The sequence below is a fragment of the Convolutriloba macropyga genome, chromosome 9 (assembly GCF_964194025.1).
Source record: "Convolutriloba macropyga chromosome 9, txConMacr16.3, whole genome shotgun sequence".
Taxonomy (NCBI): domain Eukaryota; kingdom Metazoa; phylum Xenacoelomorpha; order Acoela; family Convolutidae; genus Convolutriloba; species Convolutriloba macropyga.
In genome coordinates this window covers 29,920,716-29,940,520 of record NC_134476.1, presented here as the reverse complement: position 1 = coordinate 29,940,520, position 19,805 = coordinate 29,920,716, and the positions used below count along the sequence as shown (strand labels likewise).

Below are 19,805 nucleotides of genomic sequence, written 5' to 3'. Positions count from 1 at the left end.
AAAAACCATTGGGATCTGTTATTACGCGATTGTTCTGAAGGAAGAGAAAAAGAAACGCAAAAAATGGCCATTCAATAAACGTTCAGAAAAACGAAACAACAGTGGCACATAATATCAATATATATGTTATTTCTTGAAATACACGAAATTCGATGGGACATCGGATTGATGAATAGAAGTTAAATTTGACGAAAGGAACCTATTCGCTATATACTGAATGTTTCGAGCAACATCATTCACTCAGTCCTCAATTACAAGCCTATGAGATCTGTGAGCATTTTACGGCTACCTAAAGAACAAAAACAGCGAATTCAGGAAAAAAAATTGAGCGACAAAAGGGTCGAAGGCATTAAAAAAATGAACTTTTCACTAAACACTCTTCAATTTTAAATTAATTTTTCAGGAGCAATGGGAAAACCTTTTTTATCAATATAATTTCAAAAAATCAACAAATATAAACAAATACATTAGACGCACGAAAATTGCGGGAAAACACGTATTATCAACGCCATTAAATTCATTAGCCTTCAACGGAAGCCAGTATATACAATAAATGATGCCTCGAGGGGACAATAAGTTTTTTTGCCAATCGTATTTCATCAATAAGACCTTACAACAAGTTAATGACTATGAAAACAACAACAGAGAGAGGCAAAAACCACAAATTCAGTAGAAAAGTGCCTGAAGAAAATGTCGAAGCAACTCAAATCATAAGCTCTTCCCTGAAAACTTTATTTATGATCCGTTGAACTTCTTCCCTAAACCAATAGGGACTCTCAGCAGTAAGATGATGTGATAAGATTTCAAAAGGATTTCGAAAAACAAAATAAAGTACCCAAAAAAAATATGAATTCTCGTGGCATTGATGTTTTAAAACTAATAGGTAGAAGATAAAACCGCTAACCAGATTAATTTTGGCTATAGTAGAACGGAAATGGATTCTGTTAGAACCAACAATGACCAAGAGTATTCACGAAAAAAAATTAGGAATGGTTGAATTTCAAAAAAGTTTCGAAAAATTATTTTTAAACCCTTAACAGCCAGTAAACTCAATCTTTCATCGGAGCTCAATGACGATGCTCAGATATAACCCATAGGGAGGAAAATGATGTCTGTCATGCATAGATAGTTAAAAAGACATCACAATAAGTCTTATGACAGAAAACAATAACAAAAACAGCAAAAACTAAAATTCAGTAGAAAAATGCGAGAAGAAAGTGTCGAAGACAATTAAACCATTAGCTATTCTCTGAAAACTTTCTCTGTGATCCACTGAACGTCCTCTCTAAGCCAATTGGATTACAATAATCTTTGGATAATGTGATAAAGAGTTCAAAAGTGACCAATAATTCAAAAAATCCAAAAAAAAATTTAAAAAAATTCTTTGTCATTGAAGTCATATAACCAATAGCTAGAAGATAAAACAGCTAAACAGAATATTTTTAGTCGCAGTAAAAAGCAAGTGGGTCCAGTCAATACTGAAACTCACTAACAGTTCAAGAAAAATTTAGGAATTGTTATTGTTCAAATAAAATTTTCGAAAAATGATTTTTATTTTAACAGACATTAAATTCAATAGCTTTCAACGGAAGTCAATAAAAACGCTCAAAGATGCCCCGGTGGCAGTACATTTATGTTTGTCATGCATAGGTATTCATTATGAGATCACAGTAAGTATAATGACTATTAAAACAACAAAAAAAACAGGAGAAAACCAAAAAATCAGTAGAAAAGTGCAAGAAGAACGTGTCGAAGCCATTTAAACGATAAATTTTTGTTTAAAATTTTTATTGGTCATCCACAGAACATCGTTTTTAAGCTAATGGGAACTGTCAATATTTGGATAATGTGATAAGATTTCAAAAGTAACCAATAATACGTAAAAATCCAAAAAAAATTTTAAAAAATTGAAATTTTTTGTCATTGAAGTCATATAACCAATAGATAGAAGATAAAACCGCTAACCAGTTTAATTTTGGTTGCAGTAGGAAGGAAGAGGGTGCTCTCACCCCTGGACTGACTTACAATTCACTATAATAAGATTATGATTCTTTAATATTCAAAAAAAAATTCGAAAAATTATTTTTTAAGTCTTAACAGCCATTAGCCGCCCCCTCAATGAAATAGACATGTTCACTTAATGCTCATTATGGAACATATTGCACTGTTAGTCAATGAATCCCTACCATAGGACTCCAAAAAAAATAGTAAAACTTCAAAAAGAAATTCAAAATTTCATTCAAAATTACGAAAACTCAGAATCGAAGCCAAAAAAAAACATGAGCAATTCCTTGAAAACGACGTTTTTTGTTCATTGCGCTTCATTCGACTATAAAGGAGTTTTGTCATTAATAGAACGTCGATATAAAATGTGACTTGTCTCTAGGTGACTTAAAAAAGCAAAAAAGAGAAAAGTTTTATTAAAAAAAGGGCTCTCAATTAGAGTTCGATTTTTTTTTGATAGTGAACTTCCCTATGAGACCAGAACTAGTCTTTCTATCGCCTTGCATTCAACTTTTACGAACTCAAAATTTATTCTTTTTATAGAAATTTGAATTAATGTTTTCGTAAAAAAGATCTTAGTTTGAAGAAAATTGTACTAAAAGTGAACAATCATGCTAAAGATCCCATTGTTCACACAAAACTTCAATCCTCGATAACTCCTCGAAAAAAACGAAATTCAAAAAAATCTTTTTACTTTTGAATTCTACGCTGGACCAGCTTTTTAATGATACCACTCACATTTCTCTACGACGAATATATCGATCGGCCAAAATTCACTGAACAAAAAAAAAACCCATTTGAGTATATAGTTCCTTCCCCCACAAGTGGGGTCGGAACAATAAGGTCATACCAAACTAATTTATTTAATAATACACACTTACATGTGACAAAATTCGACCCGCTTTGAACGCAACCATTGTTTAAATACCGACTTCTGTTGCAAACCTGTAGACACACATTCGCATTATGCCAGCAGCAAATAAGATCCTGGTAACAATTTGTTAGTCCAGCAATCATTACAATAACTAAGTATGTTTGAGTTTTGTTACGATAGGCAAACAAATGAACTGTTTTAGAACAACAGGGCTTGAAGATTGAGTCAAATCGACGCTTGCGTAATCTTTCTGGGATTTAAATATTAATTACTATTTGTGGGTTGGGTCCAAGTTATCTATCGACTCATTTCAGAACTGATATCAAGGTATGAACTTGAGTTATAAAATCAGATGCTTTTATGACCTCGAGTTAGACATCCGATTCGATTGACAACAAGAAGGTCATGAGAAACAAAGAACGTGTCAAACTTTCATTCCCTATAGGCGCGGCATGGTCAGCCATTCGAAAGAAAAAATCAGTTCAGAAATTCATGGAATTGTTTGTAAAATTTGAAAGCCAGAGCAATTATGGCAGAAACGCAAGTAAATTTCCTATGATGATAAAAAAGATTATCTGATACTTTCTATCTTCATTAAACATTGATTATTCTCAAGTACCATAAAACCTCATTATAATGATTTAATTGTTTCGACTCCATATAGGGGTGATACTATATTTATATGCTCAACTGTTTTTTCCCAGTGAACTGTGGCCGATTGATACATTTATCCTAGAAAGTTTTATGCAGATTTTTGAATGACACGTTTCTGATTAACTTATCGAGAAATTACCGAGAAATTAGTTTCGGCGCCAAACTCGGTCATTACGCCGCCAATTTTCTACAATTTGTCAATTTCATCTGTGACAGCTTTCGATCACCAGCTACTTGAAGTGCAATTGTTGACATTTGGTCAGTTGTTGACTTTGTTAATATATTCGGATGATGTGTTAATATACTTTTAAGATCGCGCCAATAAGAACAGGCGATAAAATCAATTGATCAATTGAATTCTCTTTGAAAACTTTATTTTCTTGCCATGCTGCACTTTATGGGAATCTAGACGACCCAGAAGTATATGGAAATAATGCAACATGTGCCAATAAAATGCAGAAGTTAATTTTTACTATACGATATCATATTTTTCTTTCAAATTGACCCAGATGTTTAACTATTTTAGGGCATAAAATTTCAGTCAGATAAATTAATAAAATTCCTTTCTCTTCGAGAATATTTTGTAAAACAATTGTCTTTATAGTGTTAAAAATTCTTTTTTTTCTGTTTTCATGCATTAAAATTGAACCCAAAAACTCATGTTGTGTCAGACGCGTGTTTTTTTTACTTCTAATAAGTTATCAACTTTGGCTAAATAACCGTCTATTAAGAAAAATCAGCTTTTCCTGGTCAACGTTAAGCTTAAATAGTATTTTACCAGAAAGTATACACACTTCCTAAAAAAGTGAAAGAATCCTGTGGGAGTGTTATTTGGTTTCCAGTTCCCGAACAGGTTTCTAGGTTAGAATTTTTGTAGCACTTTCGAATGGTAAAGATTTTTCGAACTACCAATTTTTAGATGTACTTTATTGATTAACTGTAGACAACAATTTTTATGTCATAAACGAACGAAAACTTTCCATTTGAGAATTTTTCCATTACAAATAATTTTTAAAAAATCTCAGGAAAAATTGGAACAAACAATGATAAATTGAAGCAAGTTGAGCAAGTCACAGTTTTCTTTAAACGAGAAAATATATATTGCGCTTAAACAATTTTTAGAGCTTTTGAAGAAAATACCTCCAAATCGTTAGACTACGAGGTATAGACTACAACAAGTTACAAATGATCCACTAGCTCCGGTTTTCTTGAAGTTTCTGTAAAATGTCTTGAAACAGCTTTCTTTAAATGATATATATATATATATATATATATATATATATATATATATATATATATATATATATATATATATATATATTGCGCTTAAACAATTTTCTGAGCTTTTGAAGAAAATAGCTCCAAATCGTTAGTCTATTAGGTTTGGACGTGTTTATTTTTCATAAGGACCAATACATCATTTTTTTAGTACAACAAGCAAAAAATGATCCAATTGCTCTGGTTTTCTTGAAGTTTCTGTAAAATTAGTATTGAAATAGCTTTCTTTAAACGAAAAAAATATATATTGCGCTTAAACAATTTTCTGAGCTTTTGAAGAAAATAGCTCGAAATCGTTAGACAACGAGGTTTGGACGTCTTTATTTTTTTTATAAGAACCAATACATCATGTTATTAGTAAAACAAGCAAAAAATGATCCAATCACTCTTGTTTTATTGAAGTTTCTGTAAAATTAGCATTGAAACAAATTCTTTGATAATCTTTAAGTTATGACGCTAAAATTAACTGATTATGTGTCCAGGAACTCAATCCAATTTCTACTAAAACATCTGAGCGTTTGTTTGCCCGGATTGAAAGCAAAAACGGAAGAAGATAGAGAAAATCCTAAAAACAAATTAAAAGAAGAGCTCTCATCTTTTGCGTTCCATTCCGTTTTTCTTGAAGCTTCATTGAAATCTTGCGTTCTCTATCTGAAGTTATTGAAAATCAAATCCGATACTCAAACTTTGTCGAAAAAACTCAAATTACAAAAAATAAATAAATTGAGAATTACGTCTGTATTGAAAAATTCAACATCATTATTAAAAATTAAAGCTTCTTTCCGTTCATTAGCACATCTTGTTCCCTTTTCCGGTTGCGACTCTAATCCGAACTCTAATGTTTCTACTCAGTGAGTTTGGTTGCAGAAACAAAGAAACCCTCTGGACAAAATAATTAAGAAAACTTATAAATTTTTTGTTTATTGCATTTTTTCCGGAAGCACAATTAACCTTGTGGTACCAATTTCATAACGAAAAAAAAGCTTTCTGCAGATCAGTTGAAAAAACAAAAATCAAAAAATTTTAAAATATAAAAAAAACAGAAAAGTTCTGATCCATTAAAAAATGGAAGTTTTACATTTAAAAATAATTTTCAAAAGCTCACGTTTGTTTCCGTACAAATGCACACTTATACAATTCTTTCAACTAAATTTCCTTATCTCTCTGTTCTATGAGAGCAACGTTTTAGAAGGTGTTTTTACCAAAGAACTTTACCTAAGAACTGCTTTATCTAGAATATTGGTTAATGACATCAAATCTGAGACTTTATCGTCTCAAGTCTGCCGTTCAAATCTAGAAGTCCTTGGAAGTATTAAAAACCATCCGAGCTTGAGGATCATATTCTTTTTTCTTCATTTCATCCCGTTAGTTTTTGTTTCTTGAAAAATTCGACAATTTCCAACTCAAAATTCTGACAAACACGTAAATTGTAAGAATATCACGACAGATATCCACAAAAATTGCGTATTTCCGATGCTAGGTCACTTTTGCATTTTTTTCGCGATTCGCTATATAGTAAGTAAACAAAACAAAAAGTCTAACGGATGAAAGTCACTTGACTTGCCGCATACAACCTGTCATTTTTGGATCTAAATATAAATTCGGTAAAAATTGGATGTTAAAACTTGAAATTGATTGTTATAAATTGCATGAGCGAAACTAAACTGTTTTCATTTGATCAATGTACAACTTTTCCATCGTATTGCGTTTTGTTTATTTGTTTTTGATAGCGTGACCTTTCATCTGTGGAAAAATGTCTCTGATCGAAAATCATTAAAATCTCGCCGAAGTCGATTATGCTACTCATATTCTATTCAATGCTTTTAGTTTCCTTAAAACACTTGCCACATTTGAGTAAATAAAACACCAGACAACTAAAATATTTCTAACTCCCAAACATGGAGAGCGGAACTAAGTAAATGAAGAATTGATCAGCACAAAATAACAGCTTAACGAAACCAGGTGCTCTTATTAATAAAACTCTTTGATCAGTAACTTAAACGTGAACAATTTTCCGCGCATTCAGCTGAATGTATAAATTTCAAATTCATTCCGTGTTTTCATAAACTCAATATGACAGTCAGACTTTATCATACAAGTTTGCAACAGTAAAATAGAAATCGAACTAAATCGCAACAATAAAAAGATCTTTATTAGATCACTATGTAATTTGGACAATTAAATGCGAGTTTTGCCGGGACAGTAAAGTTGAACCATAAAATTACATATCAAATGTTTCAAAACGAGTTTCAAAGAAAGATTGCTCCCAAAAAGGAACCGCTGTATAGTAACTTTGCGATCTAGGATTTGCAGAAGCAAACCACAACGCAAATTCAAATTTGAAGTGCTCCAGACAGTTTTGAACAAATAAAAGGCATTATAAATGGTCGCAGGCCACTTTGAAACATACTCTCAGATAAAAGCCACTCATGAAAGAGGTACGAAAACTGCTATATGCGAGTGAGCTTTTGGTGAACAGATAGATATTCGCAATAGCATGCATTTAAGTGAACGAATCCCTCCATTTTAATTTATTGGGATCTTTTCCGTTCGTGCCTCACCCCAGCTTGGTGGGTGTACATGTTAAAGATCCAATATTAATTGTTGAACAGCAATTACTATTTGGAGTAATTAAGGAAATTTATATTTTGGGACTCGTCCTATAAATCTTTTTTGTTTGGTTACCAAATGATAAATTTCGTTTCGGTATAATATTGTAATGTTCATGCACTGCCGCAAGCTGTTTGTTTCGATTAACATTTCGGGAAATTCAGTGCATGTTCTCATTTTTACTCCGACCACAACTTAGTAGAGGAGGAACTATATGTTCAACTGGGTTCTATTGTTCCATTTTACAAAAAGTGGCACCAACGATGCTTCTTTAGCCCAATTTGTCCAAACTTGCCGGATCTGTGGACAATTTGGTGATACAATCTTCTCATACTGAGTAAAGACCTAATTTTTCTTCCGCATCGTAAGACAGTGTTCCGCAATTACAATTTTCCAGCCCTTCGCTTATTCATATTAATATTCGTCCAAATGATTAATTTATTTTTTGATAAACTAAGATTTTGTATAGCCAAATTCTGTATGACGCATAGATATGACACTAATACTTGTTTTGAATACACGCACAGTGATAGCAAGACAAGTTTTGGCCTGTTCGTGCATTTTAACAATAAAAAAATTGGATTGTATTCCGGCGATGTCCTTTTTAAAAACATTTTTGCACTTTTCTGTATTTGATTCTGCCAATCAAAGTTAAGTCATTTTTCAAATAGGAATTCAAATACTTGGAGATAGCCTTTACGCTCAAATGAGGCACAATGAACAAATATTATGCTTTAAAGGAGATGCTCTCGGTTTCGATCGCTCAGAGTATATTTTAGTAAATTTCTGGTGAACTCTTGGGTTTGGCTAGCATTTGTTGTTCTCTTTGTAGCCTTATTGCCGCGTCTCACTAATCGAAAGTCCAATTAGTAGCCTACCTTGTGAGTAAAATTAGCAAATGCTTTTAAAAACAACAAGTGGATCCTACGAATGCGAATAATTCCTTTAAAAACATATCGGTGAAACTTTGAACCTTAAAATTTATCGATATTAACTAAATCAACTCGTATCTTCTCAATAACGAATGGCCCCGTAACGTTCAAGAGACACAAACGCTAATCTGTTTAGCGGTTTGATCCAATAATTTTTTTGACATTTGGTTTCCGGTCATGTTATCATATTTATGGCAGGCCGCAATGTCGTTGAAAGCAGGCTCAGTGCAACACTCAAAATTTTCAGTGGGTAGTCTCCGGTTTTAACGGCTTCTCGCAACCTTTATTTGAATTTTTCAGTTCTGCTTGTACTTAATGTTTTTTTGTAGTCGTCTGACATATTTGCGAACGGTTATTAATGACTTTGAATCTATTTGGTGTCAAAGCCATCAATATAATTTTCAACCTTGTCCAAATTTTTCTGTTTTTTTTCAACTTCTGCGATAGTCCCATCAGTTCAAATCCATAAGTTCACCGATAGTCCCATCAGGTTTTTGTTAATTAATTTAGCGGATTTCTTTCTTAACGGTTTTTTACTGGTACAACAAATTGTTTTCAAATAGTATATGAAGTTTTCCATATCTTCCTTATTTGGTAGACAATTAAGACAAAATGTGGATGAGCGGGGTCGGAACATTGTGTGCAAACGCACTTTACCAAGCTTCCTTGTCTTTAATACCTAGCGCATTCAAATCATTTTAGGATTAGGGTTTTAATTTCTGTTTAATTTTGACCAAAACGGGAGAAACTCGGGATTTTAAGATGTGGCAAGGTGAACGAAATTCCATTATTTCCTGCTAAGAAATCCGGGAATCATAATTTCCCAAACTGTAAATCCCGGGAAACAAAATTTCCCGAAAGTATGTATTCATAATGTTATTTACTCCGCGGTATAAGGACTAAATCATTAGTCGTTATACTGCAAAGTAAATAACCGTATGAATATGTACTTTCGGGAAAATTTGTTTCCCGGGATCTCCAGTTTGTAGTTGAATGCGTTTGTCACGATATTTTTAGCAATTAAGCAATTGATAATTTGGTAAGGCTTTTCTGGCGGTTTTAAAATATGTCAATCCGATTCTGAAATTTGGCCAAAAATTGTATAAGACTGTTCAGATTAAAAATTTTATCGTTAACCTAACCTGTTGTCATCTACTATTAACAATGTCAAAAAACTTCGTGGAAAGGAGCAAATTAGAGAATAGTTTTATCTCACAATAATCAGATGCAATAAAATGCAATCAAAATAAACAGATAAACAAAAGTAACCATTTTTTGCCGTTACACTTCACGCTTTATTACCATTCACAAAAAACTGATCGATCATCAATGCTCAATGCATATGTGTGAATCCTATAACGAAACACGAGTGCGATCTAATAATATAAGGTGCAGGGGAATGGATATGCTGAGGGAACTGCTTATGAACATAAATTAAGATTCCATTGGTTTCCCGTCCTTGTGAATTTACCATGTGCCAATTATCTTACTTATGGACAGTAGATAACGATAAAGATACACTGAAAAAATGAAACTGAAAATCCGCCTCTTCCTCATTGCTGTCGCATTTCTTTTAACATCCCTCATCAATCTCCTCATCCATACAGGTAACATAACCATAGTTTCTATTCCTTTTTGAACTATTTCCTTAGTCCCACCTAAGATCAAATATACTAACTAATATAAGGCTATTTTTTTATACTTTTATAGCAGCAGTACTTAATAATTACAATAAAAGCTAAAAATAAGATGGCTGCATAGAGAAGCAATTATTATCCACGAGCCATTAACTATGTATCATTTTGCTAGAAGTGCACTACAGGAACAAAAATATTATTGGCGCGACAGAAAAGCACCGTTACAGGATCCATTTGCGATATTGTTCATTTAAAAGCAATTTTAAAAATATTTTTTCAACTCAAATCGTTTACGCACAAATTTGTTAAGCTGATCTGTAGATTGCAAATTGACGATTTCATTTCATAAATTGATATCCAATTTGCAAAAAGACAAATAATCAACCACACGCAAAATAACAAAAAGTTAACTTGAAGAGTATTTGATCATTCTCTCAGAAGGAAAAATTTCATAATTCCCTACTACCTTTGCGAACAAGCAAAATGAGATTAATAAATAAAGTTTAAATTTGCGAAAAACTTGACTGCAACGAAAGTTCTGTAATCAAAACTGAGCAAAAACTCTGCAACTAAGACTATGCTATTAAAATTTTCCATTAAAAAACAAAAATTAAAGTTTTAATCACACATGTAAACAAAACCAGTGTCAGATCCTTTCAAATTGCGAAAAGCAATTTGAAATTGTTCTAATAATGGGTACAAGGTTCCAATAAAATTCAAAAATTTCTAGATGAATGATTAAAACTTAACAAGAAATTCAATTTATAGTATTCAACAAATAAGGTTCCGACAAACGCTTTCATGGGTACAATGTGCCAATTGGAATGTAAAATTCATGCTAGCAAAACCACAAACTTTGATACGATGCACTGATCTATGAAAACCAACCAAAATTATCAAAAAAAATCTCCGACATTTCAAAATGCACATAAAAACTATATTTCGTGTATATCAAACCGAAAATCCATTTTGAACACTTTTGGAAAACAAATTCCAGTCGGAAAAGTTTTATTCGAATGATACAGATTGGCAACAGTTTATGCTCAGTGTGACACAGATGAAAAGCAACAGTCAATGAAACAAAACAAATTCGACCCCAAAAATGGCTTATGTTCGAAACACACTTGAAAAACCACACAAACAATCCTTACAAACTGCAACAAATAAAAGTCAGGCGTAATAAATTCTGATATCCTAACAGTATTCAATTCACAAGTGATCATTTGAGAAACTTAACATAACTACATCAGGATTCTTATGGGTTTAGTGCCGCAGTAAACTTTTGTTAGGTATAAAGCAACTGACATAAAAAGGCTCCTACCAAACAGTTATTCTGTATATCAGAAAAAATGGGTACAATAAAACATCAAAAGACGAACAACGAAGGAAACGCTTTAATAAATGCATTTTCCTCCTGTTTTCAAAGTAAACTCAGAAAGAATTTCTGCAAAAAGGTTTTTTCTGATGTTGATAAAATTTAAGGAAATCAACGCTCCACAACAAGCCTCAATCGTAACAAGTTAACGTAAAGACCATCTCCTTCCGGTTAAAACCAGTTTAACGTCAAGCAGGGAATCTTTAGAGGACCTCAACTTACGGGCCTTAAAACAGAACGAATCGGTATCATCAATATAGTTCGAACTAACCGGTTGATAACCAACGCAAGGCCGGATGGCCAGGTATTGGTAGAGACCTGTGGGTCTATTGCTGAGAATTCTCTAATCCAAATCAACTGACACACAAAATAGTCACTTAGCCACAATTTAATGTTTCTAGAAAAAAACTAAATCTTCACTGACGGGCTGACTTGGTAGGTTGCAAATACTAAACAATTGAAAGAAAAACGGAAATCAACCACTAATAGAACAATTAAAATTAAGCGTAAACTTTGCTAATTAGCTAAAAAAAAACTTGTCACCAAATCAGAATGCATAAAAAAGGAGAAAACACAGGAGAGAAAAAACAAATGAATAAACTGGAGCAAAAAGGATATCGAATTGGAATAGGTTTTGAAAATCTTACAATATTATCTTCAATATTGATCAGTTGTCAGACTTGATATTAAACAACTACAATTGAAGTCCTGCCGCTTGACTACTTTTGTAAACTCTGACTTATAATCAAGCAATTGACTTTGAAAAAGTTCGGCTCAACCACTCAATCAGTTAATCAGTTTATAAGACCATGAAATGAAAATGGCTAGAATAGAACAACAGATGAAGAACAATGACTGAAAGCGTTCTCACAAATGCATTTCCTTCCTGTAATCAAAATAACCTCCGAAAACAATGTAAAAATTGTCATATGTTGATAAAACTTAAGGACCTCATCGCTGTACTTGACAAAATTTACCCTTAATCGTTAATAACAATTCCAGATTGGTAACACTGCAGTGCATTCGCTCCTTTCGATATGTAGCCTCCTCATTTTTCTTTGCTCTCTCCACTCTCTGAATGAAAAATTAGAGATTACAGGCGTCTAGTGGAACAAATTAACGTAAAGATTAACTATCTTCTGTTCAGACAATATTAACCTCAATTAGCGGACCCTGCTTTTCAGACCAAAAAGCAAAAAGAACGTCTTTCACAGAAATCACTGTTGTGTTGTGTATCGGCGCATGACGGATAATGAGATAGCTCGAACTAACCAATTAATAACCATCGCGAGGGCTGCAGCCCCCAAGTATTGGAAGATTGAACCATACTTCAAGGTCTAATGAACTATTACTGAGAATCATACAATTTAGCCACTTAAATGCAATTTATGTTTCTAGAAAAAAAGAAAATCCTTGACCGAGCCAACTTGGTCAGATACGATACTAACAAATTGCAATAAAAAGAAAAAAACTACTGCTGGAAGTACAAATTAACCGTCATAATAGTTTATTAGCGAATACATCCTGTCTCCACTTGAAAAATGCATAGAAACTGCGAAAAAACAAATTTGCAGTGGAACATGTTCTGATAATTTTGTAGATAATTCAACTCTATTCCGCATAGAAAAATGTTCCACCTAAATTAGAGAAAATCTATGAACTAGATTAGATGAATTAGATTTTCATTTCGTCCAACAAAACAAAAGAAAGTCTCTCGCAGTAAATACTAGTGTTTCCACGCATAATCAGTATGGAGATATCTCGAGCTAACCAATTAATAACCATCGTAGGTCTTGAAGACTAGGTATTGGTAGATAGAATCATCTTTTTCAAGTTCTGTCGATCTATTACTGAGAACCATCTATTACAACTCTACTGATATGCACAAAATAGCCACCTAGCCGCAGTTTACTGTTTCCAGAAACAACTATAATATCCTCGAACAAAGTCGCAGGCAGGGGAACACATTCTGATAATTCTACAGTATTAAATTCATTAGCGATCATTTGCCAAGAATAAAATAAATAACTACAATAGGATTACTGTGGATTGACAACTGTAATAAACACTAACTGATAAGAAAGCATTTGAAGAAAAAACGTTCAAAATTATTCGTTTAGCAACTGAAACAGTTATTCCGTTTAAACAAACCTTAAAATTCACACTGCCTAGCATTTACTCTTTTCGAGCCTGCGATAAAAAAAAACAGATTTAATTACTCTAGCATAACAAATTAACCTGGGGCCAATTAGGTTTGGTTCATAAAATTTTACCTCAGTTATAGGATCTTTCGAGGACCTTGATTTTCGCACCTCGAAACGAATGAATGTCTCTTAGCGTAACAATGTGGTATATCCACGGATAACAACTATCGAGATAATTTAATCAAACCGATTGGTAACCGTCGCAGGGCTGGAAGTCCCAGGATTTGGTAGAAAAAAAAATTCCTCCAAAGGTCTATCGGGCAATTACTAAATATCCACTAATCCAACTCTTCGGATACGCACAAAATAGCCATTTAGTCGTAATTTAAACTTTCACGAAAACAGACAAAACATCTTCGACTGGTCTAACTCGTTATGGCCTACAGACACGAGTAAATTAGCATTCAGCTAGTCTCATAGAAAACAGATTTGCGCCACAAATTCTAGAATTTAAGTAGACAAGTAATCCGACATTCTTTTGCCTTTGAATCGATTATGACCAGATATTATATCGCCACAGCTTTAAAAAAGTAGTCGCCATCATTAGCAAAAAATTGTTCCGATAGCCAGGACTTTTCCTGTCTTTTATCACATAACTGAGGGACTGAGTGATGATTGGAAGCTGCCCGAAAATCCCATGGCAAAAGGCTGCAGGTCAAAATCCTTCCTCCAATAATGGAAAATAATCAGCAGAATTTTTCACTGTCGCCTCGTCAAATTATTGAGTTCAATGAAAAAAAGTAACTTTTAAAAGTAACTTTTAGAAGATAGAACTTCTAAACAACAAAATAATATTTACTCAAAATTAGGAGGTTTGGATAATTACAGACAATCCTTACAAACTGCAACAAATAAAAGTCAGGCGTAATAAATTCTGATATCCTAACAGTATTCAATTCACAAGTGATCATTTGAGAAACTTAACATAACTACATCAGGATTCTTATGGGTTTAGTGCCGCAGTAAACTTTTGTTAGGTACAAAGCAACTGACATAAAAAAGGCTCCTACCAAACAGTTATTCTGTATATCAGAAAAAATGGGTACAATAAAACATCAAAAGACGAACAACGAAGGAAACGCTTTAATAAATGCATTTTCCTCCTGTTTTCAAAGTAAACTCAGAAAGAATTTCTGCAAAAAGGTTTTTTCTGATGTTGATAAAATTTAAGGAAATCAACGCTCCACAACAAGCCTCAATCGTAACAAGTTAACGTAAAGACCATCTCCTTCCGGTTAAAACCAGTTTAACGTCAAGCAGGGAATCTTTAGAGGACCTCAACTTACGGGCCTTAAAACAGAACGAATCGGTATCATCGATATAGTTCGAACTAACCGGTTGATAACCAACGCAAGGCCGGATGGCCAGGTATTGGTAGAGACCTGTGGGTCTATTGCTGAGAATTCTCTAATCCAAATCAACTGACACACAAAATAGTCACTTAGCCACAATTTAATGTTTCTAGAAAAAAACTAAATCTTCACTGACGGGCTGACTTGGTAGGTTGCAAATACTAAACAATTGAAAGAAAAACGGAAATCAACCACTAATAGAACAATTAAAATTAAGCGTAAACTTTGCTAATTAGCTAAAAAAAACTTGTCACCAAATCAGAATGCATAAAAAAGGAGAAAACACAGGAGAGAAAAAACAAATGAATAAACTGGAGCAAAAAAGATATCGAATTGGAATAGGTTTTGAAAATCTTACAATATTATCTTCAATATTGATCAGTTGTCAGACTTGATATTAAACAACTACAATTGAAGTCCTGCCGCTTGACTACTTTTGTAAACTCTGACTTATAATCAAGCAATTGACCGGCTCAACCACTCAATCAGTTAATCAGTTTATAAGACCATGAAATGAAAATGGCTAGAATAGAACAACAGATGAAGAACAATGACTGAAAGCGTTCTCACAAATGCATTTCCTTCCTGTCATCAAAATAACCTCCGAAAACAATGTAAAAATTGTCATATGTTGATAAAACTTAAGGACCTCATCGCTGTACTTGACAAAATTTACCCTTAATCGTTAATAACAATTCCAGATTGGTAACACTGCAGTGCATTCGCTCCTTTCGATATGTAGCCTCCTCATTTTTCTTCGCTCTCTCCACTCTCTGAATGAAAAATTAGAGATTACAGGCGTCTAGTGGAACAAATTAACGTAAAGATTAACTATCTTCTGTTCAGACAATATTAACCTCAATTAGCGGACCCTGCTTTTCAGACCAAAAAGCAAAAAGAACGTCTTTCACAGAAATCACTGTTGTGTTGTGTATCGGCGCATGACGGATAATGAGATAGCTCGAACTAACCAATTAATAACCATCGCGAGGGCTGCAGCCCCCAAGTATTGGAAGATTGAACCATACTTCAAGGTCTAATGAACTATTACTGAGAATCATACAATTTAGCCACTTAAATGCAATTTAATGTTTCTAGAAAAAAAAGAAAATCCTTGACCGAGCCAACTTGGTCAGATACGATACTAACAAATTGCAATAAAAAGAAAAAAACTACTGCTGGAAGTACAAATTAACCGTCCGTCATAATAGTTTATTAGCGAATACATCCTGTCTCCACTTGAAAAATGCATAGAAACTGCGAAAAAACAAATTTGCAGTGGAACATGTTCTGATAATTTTGTAGATAATTCAACTCTATTCCGCATAGAAAAATGTTCCACCTAAATTAGAGAAAATCTATGAACTAGATTAGATGAATTAGATTTTCATTTCGTCCAACAAAACAAAAGAAAGTCTCTCGCAGTAAATACTAGTGTTTCCACGCATAATCAGTATGGAGATATCTCGAGCTAACCAATTAATAACCATCGTAGGTCTTGAAGACTAGGTATTGGTAGATAGAATCATCTTTTTCAAGTTCTGTCGATCTATTACTGAGAACCATCTATTACAACTCTACTGATATGCACAAAATAGCCACCTAGCCGCAGTTTATTGTTTCCAGAAACAACTATAATATCCTCGAACAAAGTCGCAGGCAGGGGAACACATTCTGATAATTCTACAGTATTAAATTCATTAGCGATCATTTGCCAAGAATAAAATAAATAACTACAATAGGATTACTGTGGATTGACAACTGTAATAAACACTAACTGATAAGAAAGCATTTGAAGAAAAAAACGTTCAAAACTATTCGTTTAGCAACTGAAACAGTTATTCCGTTTAAACAAACCTTAAAATTCACACTGCCTAGCATTTACTCTTTTCGAGCCTGCGTTAAAAAAAACAGATTTAATTACTCTAGCATAACAAATTAACCTGGGGCCAATTAGGTTTGGTTCATAAAATTTTACCTCAGTTATAGGATCTTTCGAGGACCTTGATTTTCGCACCTCGAAACGAATGAATGTCTCTTAGCGTAACAATGTGGTATATCCACGGATAACAACTATCGAGATAATTTAATCAAACCGATTGGTAACCGTCGCAGGGCTGGAAGTCCCAGGATTTGGTAGAAAAAAAAATTCCTCCAAAGGTCTATCGGGCAATTACTAAATATCCACTAATCCAACTCTTCGGATACGCACAAAATAGCCATTTAGTCGTAATTTAAACTTTCACGAAAACAGACAAAACATCTTCGACTGGTCTAACTCGTTATGGCCTACAGACACGAGTAAATTAGCATTCAGCTAGTCTCATAGAAAACAGATTTGCGCCACAAATTCTAGAATTTAAGTAGACAAGTAATCCGACATTCTTTTGCCTTTGAATCGATTATGACCAGATATTATATCGCCACAGCTTTAAAAAAGTAGTCGCCATCATTAGCAAAAAATTGTTCCGATAGCCAGGACTTTTCCTGTCTTTTATCACATAACTGAGGGACTGAGTGATGATTGGAAGCTGCCCGAAAATCCCATGGCAAAAGGCTGCAGGTCAAAATCCTTCCTCCAATAATGGAAAATAATCAGCAGAATTTTTCACTGTCGCCTCGTCAAATTATTGAGTTCAATGAAAAAAAGTAACTTTTAAAAGTAACTTTTAGAAGATAGAACTTCTAAACAACAAAATAATAATATTTACTCAAAATTAGGAGGTTTGGATAATTTTATGAGTTATATTGAAAACTACTTCGACAACCAAATTGATTTATTTCGTTCAGTCGTCAGCCGTTCTCGAATTAAATATGTGATTTCAGAAAATGGTCGCACAAAGATAGTCACAAACGAAATTTTCGTATCAATTCTAGTCTATTCAGACTTCAGAACACCAAGCGACGGTGCAAAAGACATCCAATTTGAAGGCAATATTAGAGACGTTTGCAACTTGAGTTTCGATTGCTTCCTCCATCAACGACACAAAACCTCAAATATCGATAGCAAATTTTTCAACTCTCTAAGCGCTGTTATTATAGCAAACGAAGGAATATATCAACTTCAAAGGGATATTGATCAATTCAAGGAAAAATCGGAACGCAACTTTAAAAGGGATCCGAAACAGGTATGGATATCATGGTCAATGGAATCTTCAATCAACGAACGCAGCTGGATGTTCGTCGAGGAACACCCCCAATTTAAATCACACTTCAATTGGACCGTCTTCCCATCCAGGTACGCAACAATACACCGCCGAGTATTTTCAATCGATCATAAACCAGAGGGAAATAATGAAGAAGCGGTCAAACTAATAGATAAAGGACGGTTCCTAAACCGATCCAAAGATTTTTGCTGGATAGTTTCCAACTGCGACCACACGTGGAATTCGAGAAACAAATTAGGATCTCAATTAATCCAACATCTAAGCAGTCCAGTCCATTTTTGGGGTTCTGCTATCATAAAAAATTGCTTTAAAATCGCCCGACGAAACTTTATAGACCACGGCATATTTTCCGGGATTTACAGCCATTACTTTGACTTGGTGCAAGAAAGATTGCAAGATTGCAAATTTTACATTGCATTTGAGAACTCAAATTGTTCTGATTATGTCACTGAGAAATTTTTAAACGCAATCGAAGCAGGTGCTATTCCAATTGTCAATGGGTGGCCCAAAACATATGAACAACTTCTGCCCGGTTCTTTCATTCACGTGAACAAATTCGATAATATCCCATTACTTGCTAGATACCTAAGAGGGGTTCTCAATAACGAAACCGAATTTTTAAATTTCCATAAATGGCGAACCAATTATGATTACACTAGAATGTCATTCGAAAGTTCATGTCAGATTTGTCGAAAATTACGAGATTTAAAAGTACTACAAAAACTAGATGGTAAACGAGAAATGCTTGGAGATTTAATAGACGACATAACATTCCATGTAAAGAACCTACAGCAGTGTGGCTCATAACAGGTATCGTTAGTTACCACTATAAAGTAAATGTTACCATTATATATTTTTCAAGTCGAAACAATTATACTAAAAAATCCAAACTTCAACAATATTTACCTTAAAAAGCATGTTTTTAGGTGCTTTTCTTTATTTTTAGAAAGATCTTAGAAAAAGAACGTGTCATTTAGCAACAGAACGGAGCATTTGACTTAGAGAAATTAGGTCAAACTTTAGCTAACAATTCGGTTTTGACATTTTTAGCTTCGAACATAAAAAAAATGGAATTAATCGAAAGCATTATAACACTAATCAAAAAGCAGTGCTAGAGAACAACTTCAACTTTCAACTCTCAATTAAATACTTGAAGACGAAGTCTTCATATGGTAATATCTAGGCGCAGTTTCTGCCCAAAAAGCCTGAAGCGGAAAAACTAGCATAACCACTTACTTTTGTTCCGACCCATTTTAGTGGGGAGGAACTATATACTCAAATGGGTTTTTTTGTTCAGACAATTTTGGCCGATCGATATAATCATCGTAGAGAATTGTGAGTGGTATCATTAAAAACCCGTCCAACTTAGAATATGGAAATAAAAACATTTTTTTTCAATTTTCGCTTTTTATAGGGAGCTATCGAGGTTTAAAAATTTGTGAATGTTAGACGTATTTCAGCCGTTTTTATTCACTTCGGTATTTTTGAAACAATTTTCGTCAATTTTGCTAAAATTTGTTCAAAATGTTAATTTTAGTGTAATTAATTTTATATCTTAAGATAAAGGAGGTTTGCTGAATTGATCGATACGAGTTTTTTGGCTCAGATGTATGCTAAATTTTTCAAAATTCGACTTTTTTGGGACCAAATTTGTTTTTTTTCGCCGACTTCCTTTAAATTTGCTAGAAACAGATTCCTTAAAACTGCAAGGCCAAATT

At 33.5% G+C, this 19,805-nt stretch overlaps 2 protein-coding genes across 2 annotated transcripts in view; one reads left to right on the top strand and one right to left on the bottom strand.

The window, feature by feature from the left end:
* LOC142345720 (sodium-dependent lysophosphatidylcholine symporter 1-like) overlaps window positions 1-19,805 on the bottom strand; it is a 55,773-nt gene that overhangs the window by 26,022 nt on the left and 9,946 nt on the right. The gene's annotated exons all lie outside the window — the stretch shown is intronic.
* On the top strand, window positions 9,605-18,978 carry LOC142345722 (alpha-(1,3)-fucosyltransferase fut-6-like). Its single transcript, XM_075398002.1, has 2 exons — window positions 9,605-9,959; window positions 17,747-18,978. The coding sequence occupies exons 1-2, from the start codon at window positions 9,881-9,883 to the stop codon at window positions 18,892-18,894; spliced, it is 1,227 nt and encodes a 408-aa protein (XP_075254117.1). The 5' UTR covers window positions 9,605-9,880; the 3' UTR covers window positions 18,895-18,978.